Source organism: Melanerpes formicivorus, unplaced genomic scaffold (genome assembly GCF_026170545.1).
Source record: "Melanerpes formicivorus ecotype bairdi unplaced genomic scaffold, bMelFor1.0.p_v2 SCAF_72, whole genome shotgun sequence".
NCBI lineage: Eukaryota > Metazoa > Chordata > Aves > Piciformes > Picidae > Melanerpes > Melanerpes formicivorus.
The window spans coordinates 734,242-754,024 of NW_027142424.1; the positions used below are offsets into that span (position 1 = coordinate 734,242).

The 19,783-nt window shown below is 49.0% G+C and overlaps 1 protein-coding gene across 3 annotated transcripts in view; it reads left to right on the forward strand.

The window, feature by feature from the left end:
• The window catches only part of GIT2 (GIT ArfGAP 2), a 38,974-nt gene that overhangs the window by 13,515 nt on the left and 5,676 nt on the right, over positions 1-19,783 (forward strand). For 2 of the 3 annotated variants that reach the window (XM_068163305.1, XM_068163306.1), the window contains exons 11-19: positions 52-149; positions 978-1,089; positions 3,205-3,347; positions 4,642-4,791; positions 6,447-6,695; positions 9,654-9,743; positions 12,316-12,398; positions 12,493-12,675; positions 19,133-19,196. In XM_068163305.1, coding sequence (XP_068019406.1) covers positions 52-149; positions 978-1,089; positions 3,205-3,347; positions 4,642-4,791; positions 6,447-6,695; positions 9,654-9,743; positions 12,316-12,398; positions 12,493-12,675; positions 19,133-19,196 — 1,172 coding nt within the window. The remainder of the gene's footprint in view (positions 1-51; positions 150-977; positions 1,090-3,204; positions 3,348-4,641; positions 4,792-6,446; positions 6,696-9,653; positions 9,744-12,315; positions 12,399-12,492; positions 12,676-19,132; positions 19,197-19,783) is intronic. The other variant, XM_068163307.1, reaches the window with a different exon arrangement.

The following is a 19,783-nucleotide window of genomic DNA, read 5'->3' on the forward strand; positions in this document are numbered from 1 at the left end:
AAGGTGATTCTCTTCTGGTTTGCTTTTTCTCCCTCTCTCTTCCTTGAGCAGTTTGGCTTGCCACTCAGAATCACAGTACACTTGTGACAGAGACCACAGTAGTCCCTTTTCTTCCTGTAAATCCTGAGTATTCCTCAACCAGGAATCAGGTAGGCAGTCTTCTTAACACTGTAAAACTACTTGTATTTGTGATTGCTATTTCTTTGCTGAGCATTGCTACTGAAGGTTTGTTGCAGCTACTCATGGCAGGGGGGTTGGAACTAGATGATCCTTGTGGTCCCTTCCAACCCTGACTGATTCTATGATTCTACTTAGTATAGAAGTTGAAATAGTTTCCTGTTTCCCCTGTCCTGCAGCTTGCAGCTGGGGGATTTAAATCACACTTTCTACAGCTAATGGGAAAGATGTTGAGTTGCTGGAAGGTGTCCAGAGAAGGGCAAGAAAGCTGGGGAGGGGTTTGGAGCACAGCCCTGTGAGGAGAGGCTGAGAGAGCTGGGGTTGCTTAGCCTGCAGAAGAGGAGGATCAGGGGAGACCTTCTTGCTCTCTACAACTCCCTGAAGGGAGGTTGTAGCCAGGTGGGGGTTGGTCTCTTCTCCCAGGCAAGCAGCACCAGAACAAGAGGACACAGTCTCAAGCTGTGCCAGGGGAGGTTCAGGCTGCATGTTAGGAAGAAGTTCTTCCCAGCCAGAGAGATTGGCCATTGGAATGTGCTGCCCAGGGAGGTGGTGGAGTCCCCATCCCTGGAGGTGTTTAGGAAGAGCCTGGATGAGGCACTTAGTGCCATGGTTTAATTGTTCAGATGGTGTTGGGTGATAGGTTGGACTTGATGATCTCAGAGGTCTTTTCCAGCCTGGTTAATTCTATTCTAATGCAATCAAATAATCAGCTGCCTGTAAGTGTTGTAGTCTGTGTTTCACCTGCAAACTCTGCTTTTCATCTGATACATGATGTAGTTTCTTTCTTTTCTGCAATGTAGGGAAGGCAGAAGCTGGCCAGATTCAATGCCCACGAGTTTGCCACGCTGGTTATTGATATTTTAAGTGATGCCAAAAGAAGACAACAAGGGAATCCTCTTGCTGGCTCCAAAGGTGAGGTCCTTCTGCTTGTGAGCTCTTCATCCATTCTGCAGCAGTTGAGTCAATGCCCTAACCTCCTCCAGAAGTACTCTGTCAATGAAGAAAGATTTCCACTGGATTTATAAACAATAAGAACTAAATCCTATGGCTGGCAGGCTGCTGCTAGGTTTAGGTCACCAAAATAACACTTGAGCACAGATGTGTCTCTTAATGTTGGTGTATTTGTAACACAATTAAATGAAGTGGGGTTTGCCCAGTTGAGGAACATCTTTTTTTAGGCTGGTTGTGGGTTTTATGGTAAGTGGGTGATGTTTTCCAGAGTACTGCTGGATAGTGTTAGGGTGGTGATACTTTGGATTGGCAGCTAAGCCACTGGCAGTGTTTCAGGTTGTGCCTTTCCTGGCTGCTCTACCCATGGAGGCCTTTGCTGTAATTTAGATGCTCTTCAGCTTGTTGCTAATTTGCCCTAAAAAATCAGTATTTTCTGTGTTTCTGGATAGAGACCAAAGAGTGCAAACAGCTGTGCCAACAGCCAAGTTAGAACCGTGGTTCTGGCCATGGTGATATGAAACAGCATAGGTGAGGAACTGGCTGGAGGGACGAGCCCAGAGAGTGGTGGTGAATGGTGCCACAGCCAGCTGGCAGCCAGGCACCAGTGGTGTGCCCCAAGGATCAGTGCTGGGCCCTGTGCTCTTTAACAGCTTTATTGATGATCTGGATGAGGGCATTGAGTCCATCATCAGTAAATTTGCAGATGACAGCAAGCTGGGGGCAAGAGTTGATCTGCTGGAGGGTAGAGAGGCTCTGCAGAGGGACCTGGACAGGCTGGACAGATGGGCAGAGACCAATGGCATGAGATTGAACACACCCAAGTGCTGGGTTCTGCAGGTTGGCCACAACAACCCCAGGCAGTGCTACAGGCTGGGGGCAGAGTGGCTGAGAGCAGCCAGGCAGAGAGGGACTTGGGGGTGCTGGTTGACGGTAGGCTGAACATGAGCCAGCAGTGTGTCCAAGCAGCCAAGAGGGCCAATGGCATCCTGGCCTGCATCAGGAACAGTGTGGCCAGCAGGAGCAGGGAGGTCATTCTTCCCCTGTATACTGCACTGCTGAGGCCACACCTTGAGTCCTGTGTCCAGTTCTGGGCTCCTCAGTTTAGGAAAGATGTTGAGGTGCTGGAAGGTGTCCAGAGAAGGGCAACAAAGCTGGGGAGGGGTCTGGAGCACAGCCCTGTGAGGAGAGGCTGAGGGAGCTGGGGTGGTTTAGCCTGCAGAAGAGGAGGCTCAGGGGAGACCTTCTTGCTCTCTCCAACTGCCTGAAGGGAGGTTGTAGCCAGGTGGGGGTTGGTCTCTTCTCCCAGGCAAGCAGCACCAGAACAAGAGGACACAGTCTCAAGCTGTGCCAGGGGAGGTCCAGGCTGGATGTTAGGAAGAAGTTCTATACAGAGAGAGTGATTGGCCATTGGAATGTGCTGCCCAGGGAGGTGGTGGAGTCACCATCATTGGTGGTGTTTAGGAGGAGACTTGATTGGGTGCTTGGTGCCATGGGTTAGTTGTTTAGGTGGGTTGGATTGGTTGATGGGTTGGACATGATGATCTTGAAGGTCTCTTCCGGTCTGGTCTATTCTATCCCTATTCTATTCTATTCTAATCACCTGAAAACCAGAAAATACCCCAAAAAAATCTTCTCTAACTTATAATGCTTTTCATTTCAATGTTGTCATCCCTTTGTCCAGCCACAGTCTGTTTGGGTTGGGATTTTTAATTGTCCTGTTTTGCTTTGGTTTTTTTTCCCCTTATGTGAATTTTTATTAAGCTGTTAAAATGTGCTTCTCACTTGCTTGAAGTTGCCTCAACCCTTGCAGGGGAAGACAAGACCATAAAGCTTTAATGTTTTGGCCAGGAATAATCCATACCTCTTTGGTGCATCTTAAATGACTTTTTGATGAATGATGATCAAAACCTTCTTAATCGAGCATCATTTGATGAAGAAAGGATGCTTTATTACAGCATGTCTTGTCTCTCTGGATGAAAATGTGGGTTGATTTATGGGGTTTAATTACTCTCTGCCCTTCCACTTCCTGACCAAACTCACTGGTGTCTTTTTATATGGGGTTATGTTGACCTGCAGAAAACGTGGAGCTGATACTCAAGTCCATCAGCAATCAACACAGCAGTGAGAGCCAGGATAATGACCAGCCTGATTATGACAGTGTTGCTTCAGATGAAGATACAGACCTAGAAACTAATGCAGCTAAATCAAATAGGCAGAAGGTAGGTTTGAAGTATCCATGCACCCCCCAAAACCTTGCTTCACTTCACTGCAGTGAAACTTTGTGAAGGGACCTCACTGCCTCTAGGTAATTTTAATTGATATCCAAATTCATTTCAGAGCCATCAAGCAATCTGTGGGCTTGAACCAAACTGAGTGTTGTGACTTCAGGAATTTGTATTGGAAACAAAATAGGCTTAAGAAAGCAGCACATGCCACTGTGCATGTCTGGAGTTCAGATGCAGATCCCACTGCAGAGATCATAGGACCCTAGAATGGTTTGGGTTGGAAGGGACCTTAAAGATCATCCAGTTCCAATCCCTCTGCCATGGGCAGGGACACCTCCCACTAGCCCAGGTTGCTCAAGGCCCCATCCAACCTGGCCTTGAACACCTCCAGGGAGGGGAGGGCATCCACCACCTCCCTGGGCAGCCTGTGCCAGTGTCTCCCCACCCTCACTGGAAAGAATTCTATTCTAACCTGGCCTCAAACACCTCTAGGGAGGGGGCATCCACCACCTCCCTGGGCAGCCTGTTCCAGTGTCTCCCCACCCTCACTGGAAAGAATTTCTTCCTAATCTCCCAGTCTAAATCTGGAATAATTGCATCCACCAAAGTACTCTTCATCAGTGGTTTCACAACCTGCTTCCTACTGAAGGACTACTCAGAGCAGATCAATAGTGACTGAGTGTTTTAAACCATTCCTGGAAATAATGCAGCATGGGAACAGGGTCCCTGGGGTAGGCTACCCACAGAGGTTGTGTAGCCTCCTTCTCTGGAGGGATTGCAAACCCACCTGGACATTGTGATCCTGGGCAGGCTGCTGTGGGTGACTCTGCTTTAATAGAGGGCTTGAACTGGATGATATCCAGTGGTCCCTTCCAGATTCTGTGATTCCCCAGAGGTCCCTTCCAACTGCCACCATGCTGGGATTTTGGGGATATAGTAAAAAAGGAGCAGTAAAGCTAGTAGTTCCAGTTTAATCTTCCCTGGTAGCATGCTGGATGCTTAGTTAACCTGTCTTTTATGGCTTCCCAGTTCTTCAGTGCATCATTAAATCCCTGTGAAACAATACTGTGTCACTAAAATGCTGAGCCAAGCGTTTTGCTGTTGTTTGGCATCAAATTGCTTTGATATTGGACTAAAATTGTTGGTAGTGAATGGATCTTTCTCAACTGAACTTCATTTGCACCCTGAGCCCTTCAAAGTACAGAAAAAGCTGTTGAAATCTCACTGTCTTGTGTTGTCCTGGTAATCTTTCTCAGTGGTGTAAGTGTGGTGGTTCTCCTGTTCACAGAGCCTGGACTCAGACTTGTCAGATGGACCAGTGACAGCCCAGGAGTACATGCAAGTTAAAAACGCTCTGGTGGCCTCTGAGGTCAAGATTCAGCAGCTAATGAAAGTGAACATCAACTTGAGTGATGAGCTGAGGATCATGCAGAAAAAGGTAACAGGCACCCCAGTCTAACCCCTGAGTATTTGAAATTGATCAGACTAAAACTGAAGATGCAATAACTTCCAGAAGGATAAGGTAGAGCTATGGTGTTTACAGTAAGAGTTACTATGCCTGGATAGCCTTATACAGAAAGAACACTGAACACTGCTAAAATCCTGCATTCAAAGCTCCAAACCCTCAGTTTAGAAGCCCAGCCTTCTGATTCTTACAGAGGCAAATCAGCAGCTTGTTGAATGCTTTGCCAGTGTTCTGGTGACCAGAGATTTTTGTGGGCTCTAAAGGAAGGATTTTTCAGGTGGTTAAGATTTTGGTCTGAGTTTACAGAAACTGCTCCCCAACCATACTTATAAAAGGTGGGAGAAGTTTGGAAGGAGGGGACTATAAAAATGGATAGATCCATTTAATTGCCTCTAGTGTCAAAAGTTAAAGGGGTGGCTTGGCTGCTGGCTGATCCTCACATCTTAGGGCTTGGTGCACCTCACTACAGAGCACACAGAACGAGGAGGAAAAGCATAGATGATGTTGGCGGAATCCTGCACTTTGTTGTTGGGTTCTGGAGGGTGCTTTAGGCAAAAGAGGAGTGTTTGATCATGTTGTCAAAGGTTCACATGATGCCAAAGTCAATGTAAACAGTAACTAAGCAATTTGCTGGTTAAAAGGCCATCAGCTGCTTGGAGTATTTGACTTGAGTCCTAGCAGAGAATTGCTGGTCGTGAGATTTTTCCATCTCTTCTTTCTTCCTCCCAGTCACTCCATCCCCCAAAAAACCTATCATAATTGTTACATTTTTAACCAGACACACAGAGAGAATCACTTTAAAAAGCTGTACAATGATTTCTTGGTGGCAGCTCAGAAAGCAAACACTTAATTTTCCTAAGCTCAACTCTCCTCTTGCTTTGCAGAGCAAGCTCCAGCTCTCTTTGTGCTGCCTCTGCTGTCTGTGCTGTAGTCCTGGCATGCTCACGATTCATGGGCTTGATGTTAAAGGCCTCTTGAAGTTTTGGCTGCTGAAATGGATCACTCTTGCTTGAAAATCTGCTTAATTTGCAGTCCTTCCCCACCTCTCCCAGTCTCATTGTACCACATGGTTCATGTGCCAGTACAGCCAGGCTGGAAGGAAATGGCTTGTGTGGGGTCTTTTAGCTCCAACATCCAGTTTTGGGATCTAAACTAGCTGGGATCCTACTGGGAATCAGAATGTAAATATTTCCAGCTCTGGATGTTTCTATGCTTGAGCTAAGCAACTTAAGTAGATTTTGAAGAAGAAATCAAGCTGGTAAAGCTGCCAAGCATGTGTTGTACAGTCAGAGTTCTTTTGATGCTTGCTGTTAGAAGAGCAAAGTCCTAATACCACAGAATGGTTTGGGTTGGAAGGGTCCCTAAAGATCACCTAGTTCCAACCCTCCTGCCGTGGGCAGGAGCACCTTCCTCTAGACTGGGTTGCTCAAGGCCCCATTCAACCTGGCTTTCAACACTTCCAGGCTTGGAGCCTCCCTAACCTCCCTGGGCAACCTTTTACACCCTCCTGGGGAAGAATTTCCTCCTAATGTCTAATCTAAACCCTTCTTCCAGTTCAACGCCGTCACCCCTCGTCCTGTCACTGTTAAACAGTGCTAAACAGTCCCACTGCTAAACATTTCTTTCAGCTCCAAACCCTGCAGAGTGAAAATACCAACCTCAGAAGACAGGCTACAACCAATATCTATCAGGTCCAAAGTGGTTCTGAATACACAGACCCTAGCAACAATTCTTCTCTAAAGCGACGCCCATCTGCACGGGGCAGCAGACCCATGTCCATGTACGAGACCGGCTCGGGTCAGAAGCCCTACCTGCCCATGGCAGAGGTCACCTACCCAGAGGAGAGCATAACCAGGCTGCAGCCTTTCCCTCCACATGTAAGTAAAACTGCTGCTGCTTCTGCATTTCTCTTCGTAGTCGGCTTTGCTGTTCCATCTCTGCTCCTTCACCAAAGCTGCTCAGCTCTCTGCTCCAGGACACAGTCTCAAGCTGTGCCAGGGGAGGTTCAGGCTGAATGTTAGGAGAAGTTCTTCATAGAATGAGAGATAGGCCATTGGAATGGGCTGCCCAGAGGGGTGGTGGAGTCACCATCACTGGAGGTGTTTAGGAAGAGACTGGATGAGGCACTTGGTGCCATGGTTTAGTTGATTAGATGATGTTGGGTGATAGGTTGGACTTGATGATCTCAAAGGACTTTTCCAACCTGCTTAATTCTATTTTTTTCTATTTTCTGTTCTAACATGAGCCAGCAGTGTGCCCAGGTGGCCAAGAAAGCCAATGGCATCCTGGCCTGTATCAGGAACAGTGTGGCCAGCAGCAGCAGGGAAGTCATTCTGCCCTGTGCCCAGCACTGTTTAGGCCACACCTTGAGTCCTGTGTCCAGTTCTGGGCTCCTCAGTTTAGGAAAGATGTTGAGCTGCTGGAAGGTGTCCAGAGAAGGGCAACAAAGCTGGGGAGGGGTCTGGAGCACAGCCCTGTGAGGAGAGGCTGAGGGAGCTGGGGTTGCTTAGCCTGGAGAAGAGGAGGCTCAGGGGAGACCTTCTTGCTCTCTCCAACTCCCTGAAGGGAGGTTGTAGCCAGGTAGGTGTTGGTCTCTTCTCCCAGGCAACGAGCACCAGAACAAGAGGACACAGTCTCAAGCTGCACCAGGGGAGGTTCAGGCTGGCTGTTAGGAGAAAGTTCTTCATAGAGAGAGAGATTGGCCATTGGAATGTGCTGCCCAGGGAGGTGGTGGAGTCACCATCCCTGGAGGTGTTTAAGAGGAGCCTGGATGAGGCATTTGGTGCCCTGGTTTAGTTGATCAGATGGTGTTGGGTGATAGGTTGGACTGGATGATCTCAGAGGTCTCTTCCAACCTGGTTAATTCTGTATTCTATTCTGTATTCAGCTGGAAGAACCCTTTGTGTTTGCTGTGTTAACATGTCTGCAGGAGCTTGTGAAGTGAAAACTGGAATGATTCTGGTGTATGGAAACTGGAGGTGTTGGCTGCTGCTCAGCTGTTTCTCTTAACCACAGTAGACAGGCCAAATATCAGTATTTATTTGTTTAAAAACCAGGAAGGGGGGAGAAAAATAATATCCCAAGCAGGTAATGGAAGTTGGTGGTTTTCTTTCTTGAAGCAGATGCCAATTTGTGGGATTTCAGAGCCACCTTTCAGAATTAAAACACAATCCAAGGTAGATTTTCACCAGGCCACCAAACTTTTATTCTGAAGTTGGAAATGAGAGTGGGTTAGGTCTGTTAGTTGAACAAATTCTCCTGCTTTTAGTATTCCCCTGTATGATGAGCTAATAGTGGAGAGGGAGTTGTGTGTTAATCATAGAATCAGCCAGGTTGGAAAAGACCTCAGAGATCAAGTCCAACCTATCACCCAACACCTCATGACTAACTAAACCATGGCTCCAAGTGCCACATCCAGTCTGTTTTTGAACACCTCCAGGGATGGTGACTCCACCACCTCCCTGGGCAGCACATTCCAGTGGCCAGTCTCTCTTGCTGGGAAGAACTTTCTCCTCACTTTGAGCCTAAACTTCCCCTGGTGCAGCTTGAGGCTGTGTCCTCTTGTTCTGGTGCTGGTTGCCTGGAGAAGAGACCAACCCCCACCTGACTCCAACCTCCCTTCAGGTAGTTGTAGAGAGCAATAAGGTCTCCCCTGAGCCTCCTCTTCTCCAGGCTAAGCCACCAGGATTGTTCACTGATGTGTTCACACTGTTGATGTGAGCCAACACACACCAGTGCTTATTCAAGTTAATTGTTTTGTTAATCATTATAGGTTGACCCAAGGGCAGGAATGTGGGAACCTGGAGGGTTTTTTTAGTTACTTACTTAACATTTGTGGATTTGTGTTTCCTTCCAGATAATTGAAACCTATTTCATGGTATCATAGTATCATTCAGGGTTGGAAGGGACCACAAGGATCTTCTAGTTCCAACCCCCCTGCCATGGGCAGGGACACCCCACACTAGATCAGGCTGGACAGAGCCTCATCCAGCCTGGGCTTAAACACCTCCAGGGACGGGGCCTCGACCACCTCCCTGGACAACCCATTCCAGGGCTTCACCACTCTCATGGGGAAGAACTTCCTCCTCACCTCCAGCCTGAATCTCCCCACCTCCAGCTTCACTCCATTCCCCCTAGTGATAGGAGTAGGGGGAATGGAGTGAAGCTGGAGGTGGGGAGATTCAGGCTGGATGTGTGGAATTTGGAAGTTTTAACTTTTTTATTGCCTGGCCTGAGGGAGAGCAAACACTCCATCCACAGTCCAAAGAAGACAGCTGAGGGCACCAAGGAGTCAGCACAGGGTTTCCCCTCCCTTCAGTTGCTAAGACCTTCACATCTGGATCACTGCCAACGTTATTGGCATATTGATTTAGAGGCAGATCTGGCAGCAAGAAACGTCCGGGATCCTCGATTGTATGCGACGTGGCAGCGCTTTGTGTAGCTCCTCCAGCCTCTTGGTTTGAAACTGGGGTGGAGAGAGTGGTTGTGCAGCACTGCTTTGTTGTGTGGAGCTAATCCATTGGGGTTGGTGGGGAATGCATCTTATTCTCTGTGGAATTCATCCCCCCTGGAGCATCGATGTTGGGATTGACTCGAAGCGCAGACGATTTTGAAGGCACGAAGTCCGCTCAGGTTTAGCCACCCTTAGAAGATCAAAAAGAAGTCCTCCTTGCTTTGTCATCTCCCTGATTATAAGATGGTTCCTTTCTATTAATTAATTAATTAATTGAATGATTGGTTTCAGTTGGTTTGTGGTTTGGTCTGGGGGGTTTTTGTTTGTTTGTTTGTTTTTTCCCCAGTGTTTTGTTTTGTTTTTTTCTCTCTCCCATTTTTAGATCGGGAGGAGTGCGTTTGTGACCTCCTCTTCATCTCTACCTTCCTTCCCCTCCACGCTTTCCTGGTCAAGGGATGAAAGCACACGAAGGGTTAAGTACCATCCCAATTGGTCTCTTCTTGCCTGGAGGAGGCAGCAGTCTCCCCTGGAAGCCATCCTGCCTCTGTCTTCTCCTCTTTTCCGCTGACTCCGCTCCCGCTTGCACCGAGCAGTATCTCATCGCGCTCCATTTCTTCCTCCACGTGCTGTGGACACTTAGCTCTTCTCTAACTTCACAGTGGCTGAAATCTTTAGCATTTAACACCATGCACAGCTACTCCAGGTCACTTACTCAGCTGTGTAACAGCCCAAAGACAAGTTGGTTGCTGATGTTTCCTAAAGCCAACATAACTCTTCCTCCTGACTAAACCACGCTGCATGAGGCGTCTGAAGCTCACCGGGTCCTACCTTGGAAGCCTGCTTTCTTTTGGGGGCTGTCAGCTTGCACCAATCCAACTTGGTACTGATTGACCAACTTATCTTGATTTATTGACTGTTTATCTTACAGTTCATAGAATGGTTTGGTTTGGAAGGGACCTTACACGATCATCCAGTTCAAATACCCCTGCCATGGGCAGGGACACCTTTCACTAGCCCAGGATGCTCAAGGTCCCATCCAGCTGGGCCTTAGAATGCCTCCAGGGAAGGGGCATCCACAACCTCCCTGGGCAACCTGTTCCAGTGTCTCACTACCTTCACTGGAAAGAATTTCTTCCTAATCTCCAGTCTAAATCTCCCCTCTTCCAGCTCAAAGCTATTGCCCCTCATCCTGTCACTACAAACCCTTGTAAAAAGTCACTCTCCAGCTTTCTTGTAGGTCCCTTCAGGTGTTGGAAGACCACTATAATGTCTCCCTGGAGTCTTAGTACTGCTTGACCAAGTTACCTTTATTTGTTTACCATTTATCTTGCAGATGCTCATTATTGTGTTTGAAGCAAGCTCTTCAAGCACCCAAACTTCATGTTGCCCACTGACACATTTAGTCTCAGCAGCCTGCTTTCTGCTGACCTGGACAGAAAAAGCCTGGATGGGCTTGGGAATTGGTTTTAGCAAGACTCATTTCAGGGCAGGATTCCAGACACTGAGAGTGTATAATGCTTATGTTGGTGTTCCACCAGGACCTGCTAAACTTTGTTCTTAGGGATTTGGTTAGCTACAGTCCTGACTCTAGGAAAATTTGCAGTGTTACCAAGAAACATCAGACACATTCCCTAAGCTTTTGTGATTCCATCTTAAACCTGGTCTTAAATCTGTTTGCTAGAGTTGAGCACCTCTCCACCTTGGGAGAGGACCCATTTAACAGGGTGAAGAGTTGATAGAAACTGTCTGTGACAGCTTCTTTTTAGGCTAGGTGTTATTTGGGATCCATCAACTAGTTCCAAAGAAGGGAAAAAGCACATTGCATTTGCAGCTCTAGAGTAACATCCATTTTGGGCTGTGACTGAAGTAACAGCCCCTGGACAGTCCAGCTTGACAGGTCACAGATTAATGAAGACAAGGGGTGAGCAGCAGTGTGGCTTCTACACTGCTGTTTGAGCAGCCTGAGCTGTCAGTTTGTACTGCGTGCAGAGAGCACCTTCCACCAGGGTGAGTTGAGGCTGTTTGGAGGCCTTGCTCAGACTAAATCTCTTAAGCTCTGAAGCAAACACCAATGCAAGATCCATTGGGCTGGTTCAAGATGTTGATGTCTCTTTTCTTAGATAACAGTGAACAGCTGTATTGGGTTGAACTGAGCTGGAGTTAATTCTCCTCACAGCATCTTTCTAGCCCCCTTTTGTGGTAGCACATGTTCAGGACTTAAGCTTTGCTTATTTCTGTGTTAAACCTTTCTGAGGTGAAGCTTGAGAGGGAAACATTGGCATTTCTCTGTCAGACTGAGCTGATTTTGCAAAGATCTTTCAAGCAAAGCTCTCTTTCTGCACTGCTCTTTCTCTGTGGTTCATGTAGTGAAGTTGGTGCCATCTTGTTCCATTTCTTCAGAGCTTTGCCTGATGCTTTGTCCTCCTCTATGCATCTGGGAAAAAGGAGAGATCAGACCCAGCAGGCCTCATCTGTTCTCAGTTTGGTCTTCTACCCTCCTCTCAGCCTCCCATCTGCAGTGGGCTCAAAGTCTGGAGCTATTGGTTCTGTTTGGCCATCACCCCACAATGGGTCTCCTGCTATCACTTTAGTCTCCTCTCTTTGTTTTGCCTTTCCCATTGTGTTAGTCCTCACCCCTCATTTTGGTCTCCCATGGTTTGGTGGGCTCCCCGTGCCTCGGTCAGCCTTTGCTCTGTGGTCACTCTCATACTAGATTGGGCCTCTACCCTCACTTAGTTCAACCTTCCTCCTTGTGCTGGGCCTCAAATTTCAGCCTCCCATGCTCAGTTTGGTTTCTAGTCTATGTTCACCTTCCCATGCTGTGACTCTCGAGCTGGTGGGGCCATGCCAGCAGTACCCAGGGCCTTGGGTACAGGCTGGCAGCAGGAGCCTGGCACAGGGCGGGAGGACCCAGCAGGCCCCAGGGCAGCAGCTGGCGCTGGGCTGTTGTCCTGCACACAGGACTTGCTCTCAGCACATGGTGTTGGCATGGCTTGGGCTCTTCTTCCCTGTGGGACACTCAATCAGATCTGTGTTCTTTGCAGGCCTCCAAGCTGGAGAAGCAGAGCAGCGTGTCTGAGAGTGACTATGACAACCCCACCACCCCTCTGGAGATGGAGGAGACTGGGTAGGTGCCACGGAGCTGAGGCCACAGTGCCGCTGCGCTGCTGGCACAGCCAGTTCTGCCCCTCAGGACCCACCTCTGGTGTGTTCCTTTGCAGGTCAGGCAGGAAGGCCCGTCAGAGGAGTGTCATTTGGCAAGGGGAGGGATCCATCCCTGAAGACAGCGACACAGCCCCCAGCTCCAGTCTGCCCAGTACGGAGGATGTGATTCGGAAAACCGAGCAGATCACCAAGAACATCCAGGAGCTGCTGCGGGCGGCGCAGGAGAACAAGCATGACAGGTAAGGTGTGAGGGGCTGGGAAAGCCCTGGGCTTTGGGAGAGAAGGAAGGAAACTCCTCAGGCGTTTGCAGGAGTGGAGCCACCACCCCTGTGCTGGAGAAGCTGGTTTCACACCTATGCCACTTGTAGGTCCGTGGGGTTCCCGAGATGAGCAGGGACAAGTGCACAGGACAGGAACAGTGCTGTTCCCACAGGAGGTGGGAACAGCAGGTCCTGTCCAAAAAGCCAGCCCAGCCCCCTGCAAGTGGGCTCTGCCTGCCCTGCCCACAGCTGGCACAAGGATGAGAAGCAAAGCACTTGTGAAGTCCTGCTGCAAGAGGGGTCTTGGTTTAGATTGAAATCAGAGAGCTTGGTGTAAGCTTCTCGTGGATCTTCAGACCTCCATGGCCTTAGAAGCCATCCCGCAGAGGTGTGATAGGAACACCAAGTCTGGTTCAGGAGCAGTGAGCAAAGGCAGGGGGAACTTGACTTTCCTATTGACATATTGGTACAGATGATGTACCAGCTAAAGCTGGTTTGATCTGTTGGGTTTAGAGACAGCTGGGTGAGCAGGAGCCTGTTCCTCAGCACATCAGGTTGCACACAGCTTCACCTCCCTCATGGAGCTTCTGACCCAACTCAAGAATTTCAGACTAGCTGTGAGCAAGTAGAAGTGATCCTGCCCTTGGCTGCTCATCAGGTGGTGCTCCAGCACAACAGAGGACTGTCAAGAAGAGTTACATCTTCCTAAGTGTGGAGATGTTTTGGGTCAGGAACAGCTTTGGTCTCTGGAAGATGTGAAGCTGCAGGCTGGCAGCTCTCACCTCCCGCCCCACACTCTGCATCCAGCTTTGCTGGTGAGAGGCAGCTGATGATTTATGTTGAGCCCTCACTTCCTGCTCTGCTGAGAGAAGTGCACAACAATGGGGCCACTTCTGTGTTTTTTCCTTCTTGGCCTTTCTATTTTTAGAAGGGACAGCTCATGGCCTCTCCCTCCTCACAGCCAGTTCCAACATGTTTGGGCTGAGCTCCTTGCTCTTCTCCACAGCCTTTGCCACTGATCCCTCGTTGCCTGTTTCTTGCAGAGAAGCTTTAAAGGAGTTTGATTTTGAAGTACTTCCCAGTTTGCAGTATTCAGACTATGTATTTCTTTTAAATAACTGGGAGAACCAGTGCAGCACACCCAGCTCTTGCTGGTAAAGAGATTTTTTAACCAACCTGGTCTGTTCTTTTTTGTGGTCTGTTTTGCTTCTCTTCTGTCCCATGTGGGGAGTGGGGAGTTTGCCAGCACTTCAACAAGTGTAATCTCACACAGCACTGCACTGTGAAGCTGATGATCTTTGTTTTCCTGTTCCCTGGCTTTGTCTCAGTGGGCTTAGGACACACAGGAGATGGAGGGGGTTGGTTCCACCCTTCCCTGCCTGCAGTGCTTCCTTAAAATGAGATACTTAAGGTGGTGCTAGGAACCTTGTAGATGAAAATCGCACACTGCATAGATAATAGAGTAATGAAATGGTGCAAGAATATCATTTATTAATGAAACATCTTCTTCCTTTTTTTTTTTCCCCTCTTGCTTTCTGCTCCTTTTCCTGTGCTCACCTGGCCAAGTAGGCCATTAGCTCGTGCAGGAGTGCTCAAGCTCAGAGGGAGCCTCAGCTGCTCCAGCACACGGGTTCCCTGGGCTGAGAGTGCCCCCCTGCAGCCCTTGACCACCCAGCAGCCCAGTCCAGCCTCCTGGTACTCTGGCCTCTGTCCCTGCCTCCCAGGCACAGTGTCCTTTCTCTTCCTTTCTGCTGCCTCCACTCCCTCAGGCACCATCCACACACAGGGGTCGTTGAAGGCCATGCATGAAATGCTTTGGGTGAGGACAAAACTGCAGAGATCTCCTCCAGGGAGCTGGAGATCTGAGATGTTACCCATTCCATTGGGTCACCCAGTGTTGATTTAACAGGGAACAGAAGCATGGAATTTCATGGGGAACTGGAGCTGTCTCTTGTGGACAAGATTCTCCTGGCTCTGTTCTGTCTATTGCCCATCAAGACAAATGGGTCAGCCAAGATAGAATAGGACATCCAGCAGCACAAAGTGTGGTTGCTGCTTCTGAGCTGCCACCAGGGCAAAGGAGCAGAAGTTTCACATCTCCCAACATGGGACACTGACACCTGACAGCTTAGTTCTCAGCTCTTTGCACAGCTGGGCATGTCCAATGAGGCCATTTGTGCCTTGAGTCAGTGAAAAGGGATGTGTGTTTATCTGGTATCCTCCAACCTGACCTAAGTTTTGGTTATTGGTGCCTAAAATAAAATGAACTTGAAGTGAGATGTGCTTTAAAACAACTTCCCAACCTCTGAGCCAGGTGTTTCTGCCAGTGGCAGGCATCAGGACAGGAGGAGATTACCACAAGTTGCTGCTCATGATGGATTCTTTTATCTAAGCTGTCACTGCTTGAAGGTCTTCCTCCTGTCTCACTGTCTGTTCACTCACAAATGTGTCAGCTTATTTCATGAGCTCACAGTGAGTGAGTAGGCTCTAAAGCCCTTCCTTCCAGCCACTCTGAACCTTGCAGCTCACCTGGAGAACATGCCATGACAAGCTCTCATTGAGCATGGTCTCTGTCATTTCAGGTGTTCTTGGGCCTTTCTCTGGCATGCCAGTGAAGAAACCTAATCAGCAAACTGGCTCTGGAGTGAGCTGAGGTGCTGCTCAGTGTGGCTTGCAGGGAGCTAATTAATTGTTAACTCAGTAGCAGAGTGGGAATTACAGTCAAAGAATGGTTTGGGTTGGAAGGGACCTTAAAGGTTGCCCAACTCCAAGCCTCTGCCACAGGCAGGGACACCTCCCACTAGAGCAGGCTGCTCAAGGCCTGCATCCAATGTCCCAGTGTCTCCCCACCCTCACTGGAAAGAATTTCTTCCTAATCTCCAGTCTCAATCTCCCCTCTTCTAGCTCAAAGCCACTGCCCCTTGTCCTGTCACTACAAGCCCTTGTGAAAAGTCCCTCCCCAGCTCTCCTGCAGCCTCCTTCAGGCTGCTCTAAGGTCTTCCCGGAGCCTTCTCTTCTGCAGGCCGAGCAGCCCCAACTTTCCCAGCTTGTCCCTATAGGGGAGGTGCTCCAGCCCTCTGATCATCTTCCAGGCCTCCTTTGGACTCACTCTAGCAGTTCCATGTCCCTCTTGTGTTGGAGGCCCCAGAGTTGACCCCAGTACTCCAGGTTAGGGTCTCAGGGGAGCAGAGTAGAGGGGGAGAATCGCCTCATTCATCCTGTCGAGCAACTTAGGAGACTTGTTTTTCCCCCACTATCAGCTGATTGGGAAGAATTCATTTGATTTGAGAACTACAGGAAACAGTCCTTTTGAGAGCAGTTTTCCTGCATTGCCAGAATGACCCCAGTGTGTTGCTTCTGTCTCAGTGCATTTGCAAGTGACCTGGTTTTGCACCTTTGCTGTTGCCAGCTGACTGCACGAATCCTGACTGGAGGGGGTTGGGGTTGGGGGGTGGGAGGGTTGTTTCTGCTTGGAGGGGCAATGATCCACCATAATCTACGGAGGCTGAATATTTCTCTTGAATGCTTCCTGATATTTTGATGGTTGGGTTGGTTTGGGCTTTTTTTTTGCTCAAGATGGAATCACTTTAATGAACTTGAAACTAAAACTTGAGTCTCTGAAGCATAAAAATGAAATTGAAACCTTTCAACAGCTCACACTAACAGCACTTCACAGCAGCTTCTTGTGAATGGGTTGAAGGTCTGTGATGAGCAGACCAATTTTCATTTGGTATATTAACCAGAAGAGAAATCTGTGAGTGCTGATGGGAGTCAGTTTTGTTAGTTAGTTAGGCCACACCTTGAGTCCTGTGTCCAGTTCTGGGCCCCTCAGGTTAGGAAAGATGTTGAGGTGCTGGAAGGTGTCCAGAGAAGGGTAAGAAAGCTGGGGAGGGGTCTGGAGCACAGCCCTGTGAGGAGAGGCTGAGGGAGCTGGGGTTGCTTAGCCTGGAGAAGAGGAGGCTCAGGGGAGACCTTCTTGCTCTCTCCAACTCCCTAAAGGGAGGTTGTAGCCAGCTGGGGGTTGGGCTCTGCTCCCAGGCAAGCAGCACCAGAACAAGAGGACACAGTCTCAAGCTGCACCAGGGGAGGTTCAGGCTGGGTGTTAGGAAGAAATTCTTCATAGAAAGAGAGATTGGCCATTGGGATGTGCTGCCCAGGGAGGTGTTGGAGTCCCCATCCCTGGAGGTGTTTAGGAAGAGCCTGGATGAGGCACTTGGTGCCATGGTTTAATTGATTAGATGGTGTTGGGTGATAGGTTGGACTGGATTATCTCTGAGGTCTCTTCCAACCTGGTTAATTCTGTATTCTATTCTAAAATTACTTAATCTGTAGCCTAAAACTCACCCATGGGGATGGTAATCAGTTAGATTGGAGAGGCACATCTGTAAGCTGCTGTGTGAGAATCCTATGTTGTTTGTTTGCTGTGTGTAAATGAATCCAAGAGTACTCTTGCTGTTCTCAAGTCAACTTCACCTGGTGTTTTACCTTTAGTTAAACTTTACCTACAAAGCAAGGTATGAATTCTCCACTGGAAGCTTGCCATTTCCCCTTCTCCCAGGGCTGACCTTCCAGTTTGTGGGATGAGAAAGGGGAAATATGTGCATGGTGCCGCATTCCTGCCTTCAGCTGATTGTGGACTGGAAATAAATCTCCTTGCAATTGAGGTGTGCCCTCAGCAGGCAACTGCAACAAAATACAGCTGCCCCAGGGAGGCCTATGTTTGGTACAGAGATCAGGAAGAAATCCTTTCCAGTGAGGATGGAACAGGTTGTCCAGGGATGTTGTGAATGCGCCCTCCTGGAGGTGTTCAAGGCCAGGCTGAAGGGGGCCTTGAGCAACCTGGGCTAGTGGGAGGTGTCCCTGCCCATGGCAGTGGGACTGGATGATCTCTAAGGTCCCTTCAGCTTACACCAATCTGTGAATCACTCCATAGAGGTCAGAGCTGGTGGCTGAGAAGCTCTTGAAGGCCAAGCCTCAGGTCTGGCTGCCAGCAGCTTGGAGTACAGTGTTTGGGTTTGCTGTGTTTGGTAACTTAGGTACAAAGTGGTTTAGTGTTTGGGTGGGTTTGTTTTTTTAAGGCTTCTACTTAGTAACTTACAGATGGAAAATAATCATAGAAATGATCCTGCCCCTGTACTGGGCACTGGTGAGGCTGCACCTTGGATCCTGGGTTCAGTTTTTGGCCCTTCACTCTAAGGAGGACATCAAGGGGCTGGAGTGGGTCCAGAGAAGGGCAACAAAGCTGGTGAAGGGTCTGGAGAGTAGGGCTGCTGAGGAGCAGCTGAGGGAGGTGGGGTTGTTCAGCCTGGAGAAAAGAAGGCTAAGGGGAGACCTTCTGGCTCTCTGCAAGTGCCTGAAAGGAGGTTGCACTGAGGTGGGGTTGGTCTCTTCTTCCTAGTAACAGGTGACAGAATGAGAAGAAATGGCCTGAAGTGGTGGCAGGGGAGACATAGGCTGGAGATTAGGGAAAATGTCAGGCACTGGAACAGGATGCCCAGAGAGGTGGTGGAGTCCCCATCTCTGGAGGTATTCAAGAAAGCTTGTGGACATGGTACTTTGGGAGCAGGCTTGATGGCCATGGTGGTGGTGGGTTGATGGTTGGACTCCATGATCTTCGAGATCTCTTCCAACCTACTTTGGACCTGATCTCTTTTTTCCCCAAAGCACCTCTGCATCACCAGATTGTGTGTCAATATTCTCAAGCTGCAGACCCTTGCTTTCCTTTGTGCCTGACTCACCCACAGCAGTTTGCTTGGGCATGCTCTGCCACACGTAACACTTAACACATGGTTGTGCGTGCACCAAACAGAACCCAGCTGAGCAATTTTCTGGACAATTGGAGGCCAATGCCAGCATGTGAAGAGTTGGGGGAGGGGAAGGCTGGGAAATTCAGGCAACCAGGTGAATGTGCAGTGAATATTCACAGGCATGCTTCCATAACTGCACCCAAACAGAGACTTAGTGGCAGTGAGCGGTGTGATGGGTGTGGAGATTTGTGCCTTCAAACCAGACTTGATTGGAGAGTGGAACAGGGAGCTTGGGGATGCCCCCTCCCTTGAGGTGCTCAAGGCCAGCTTAGCAACCTGATCTAGTGGGAGGTGTTCCTGCCCATGGCAGGGGGTTGGAACTAGATGATCTTGAAGGTCCTTTCCAACCCAAACCATTCTGTGGTTTGATGGATGAGGGAAACTTAAGGAATCGTTTTGGCTCTTCCTGAACTCATGCAGTTCTACACCGACTTGTGCTGAGCTGCCACTGAAAGCCACCACTTTGTGGGTGTGGCACCAGCTCTTTTTGGTTGCCTACAAAGATAGTTTTTAGAGTATGCAGGGGGGTTGGCTAGCTGTTTGGAGAGCAAGAGGCAATAACTATAATGAGAGTGAAGAGGAGAGGGGGAGCCTTTTCGTGATGAATAATCCACTGCATCTTTCTGCAGCTATATACCGTGCTCCGAGAGAATACATGTGGCAGTGACAGAAATGGCAGCCTTGTTCCCAAAAGTAAGTACCTTCCAGGCATTAAAATGAGGCATTCTTATATCTGAGGGCTGGGTGTCAAGAGGGGAGGGGGACAGGCTCTGCTAAGTTGCACCCTGTGATAGGCCAAGGGGTAAAGGACATAAACTACAGCGCAGGAGGTTCCCCCTCGACATGAGGAGGAACTTCTTCACTGTGAGGGTCACAGAGCACTGGAACAGGCTCTCCAGGTTCCTCCTCGACATGAGGAGGAACTTCTTCACTGTGAGGGTCACAGAGCACTGGAACAGGCTCTCCAGAGAGGTTGTGGAGTCTCCTTCTCTGGAGACTCTCAAGACCCATCTGGATCTGTTCCTGTGTGACCTGCACTAGATTCTATGGTCCTGCTCTGGCAGGGGGCTTGGACTCAATGGTATCCAAGGTTCCTTCCCACCCCCTAACATCTTGTGACCCTGTGATTTTTGGCCTCATTGCTCCTTGGTAGATTTCCCTTTGGTAAATGAAACCCAAAAGCTGAAGGTAGGGAGAAGTAACCCAAGTGTTTGGCACATCTTTTAATTCTTAGTCTGACAATTGGGAAGAGTTAATCTGGGAATAACCTGTGAGTGGGA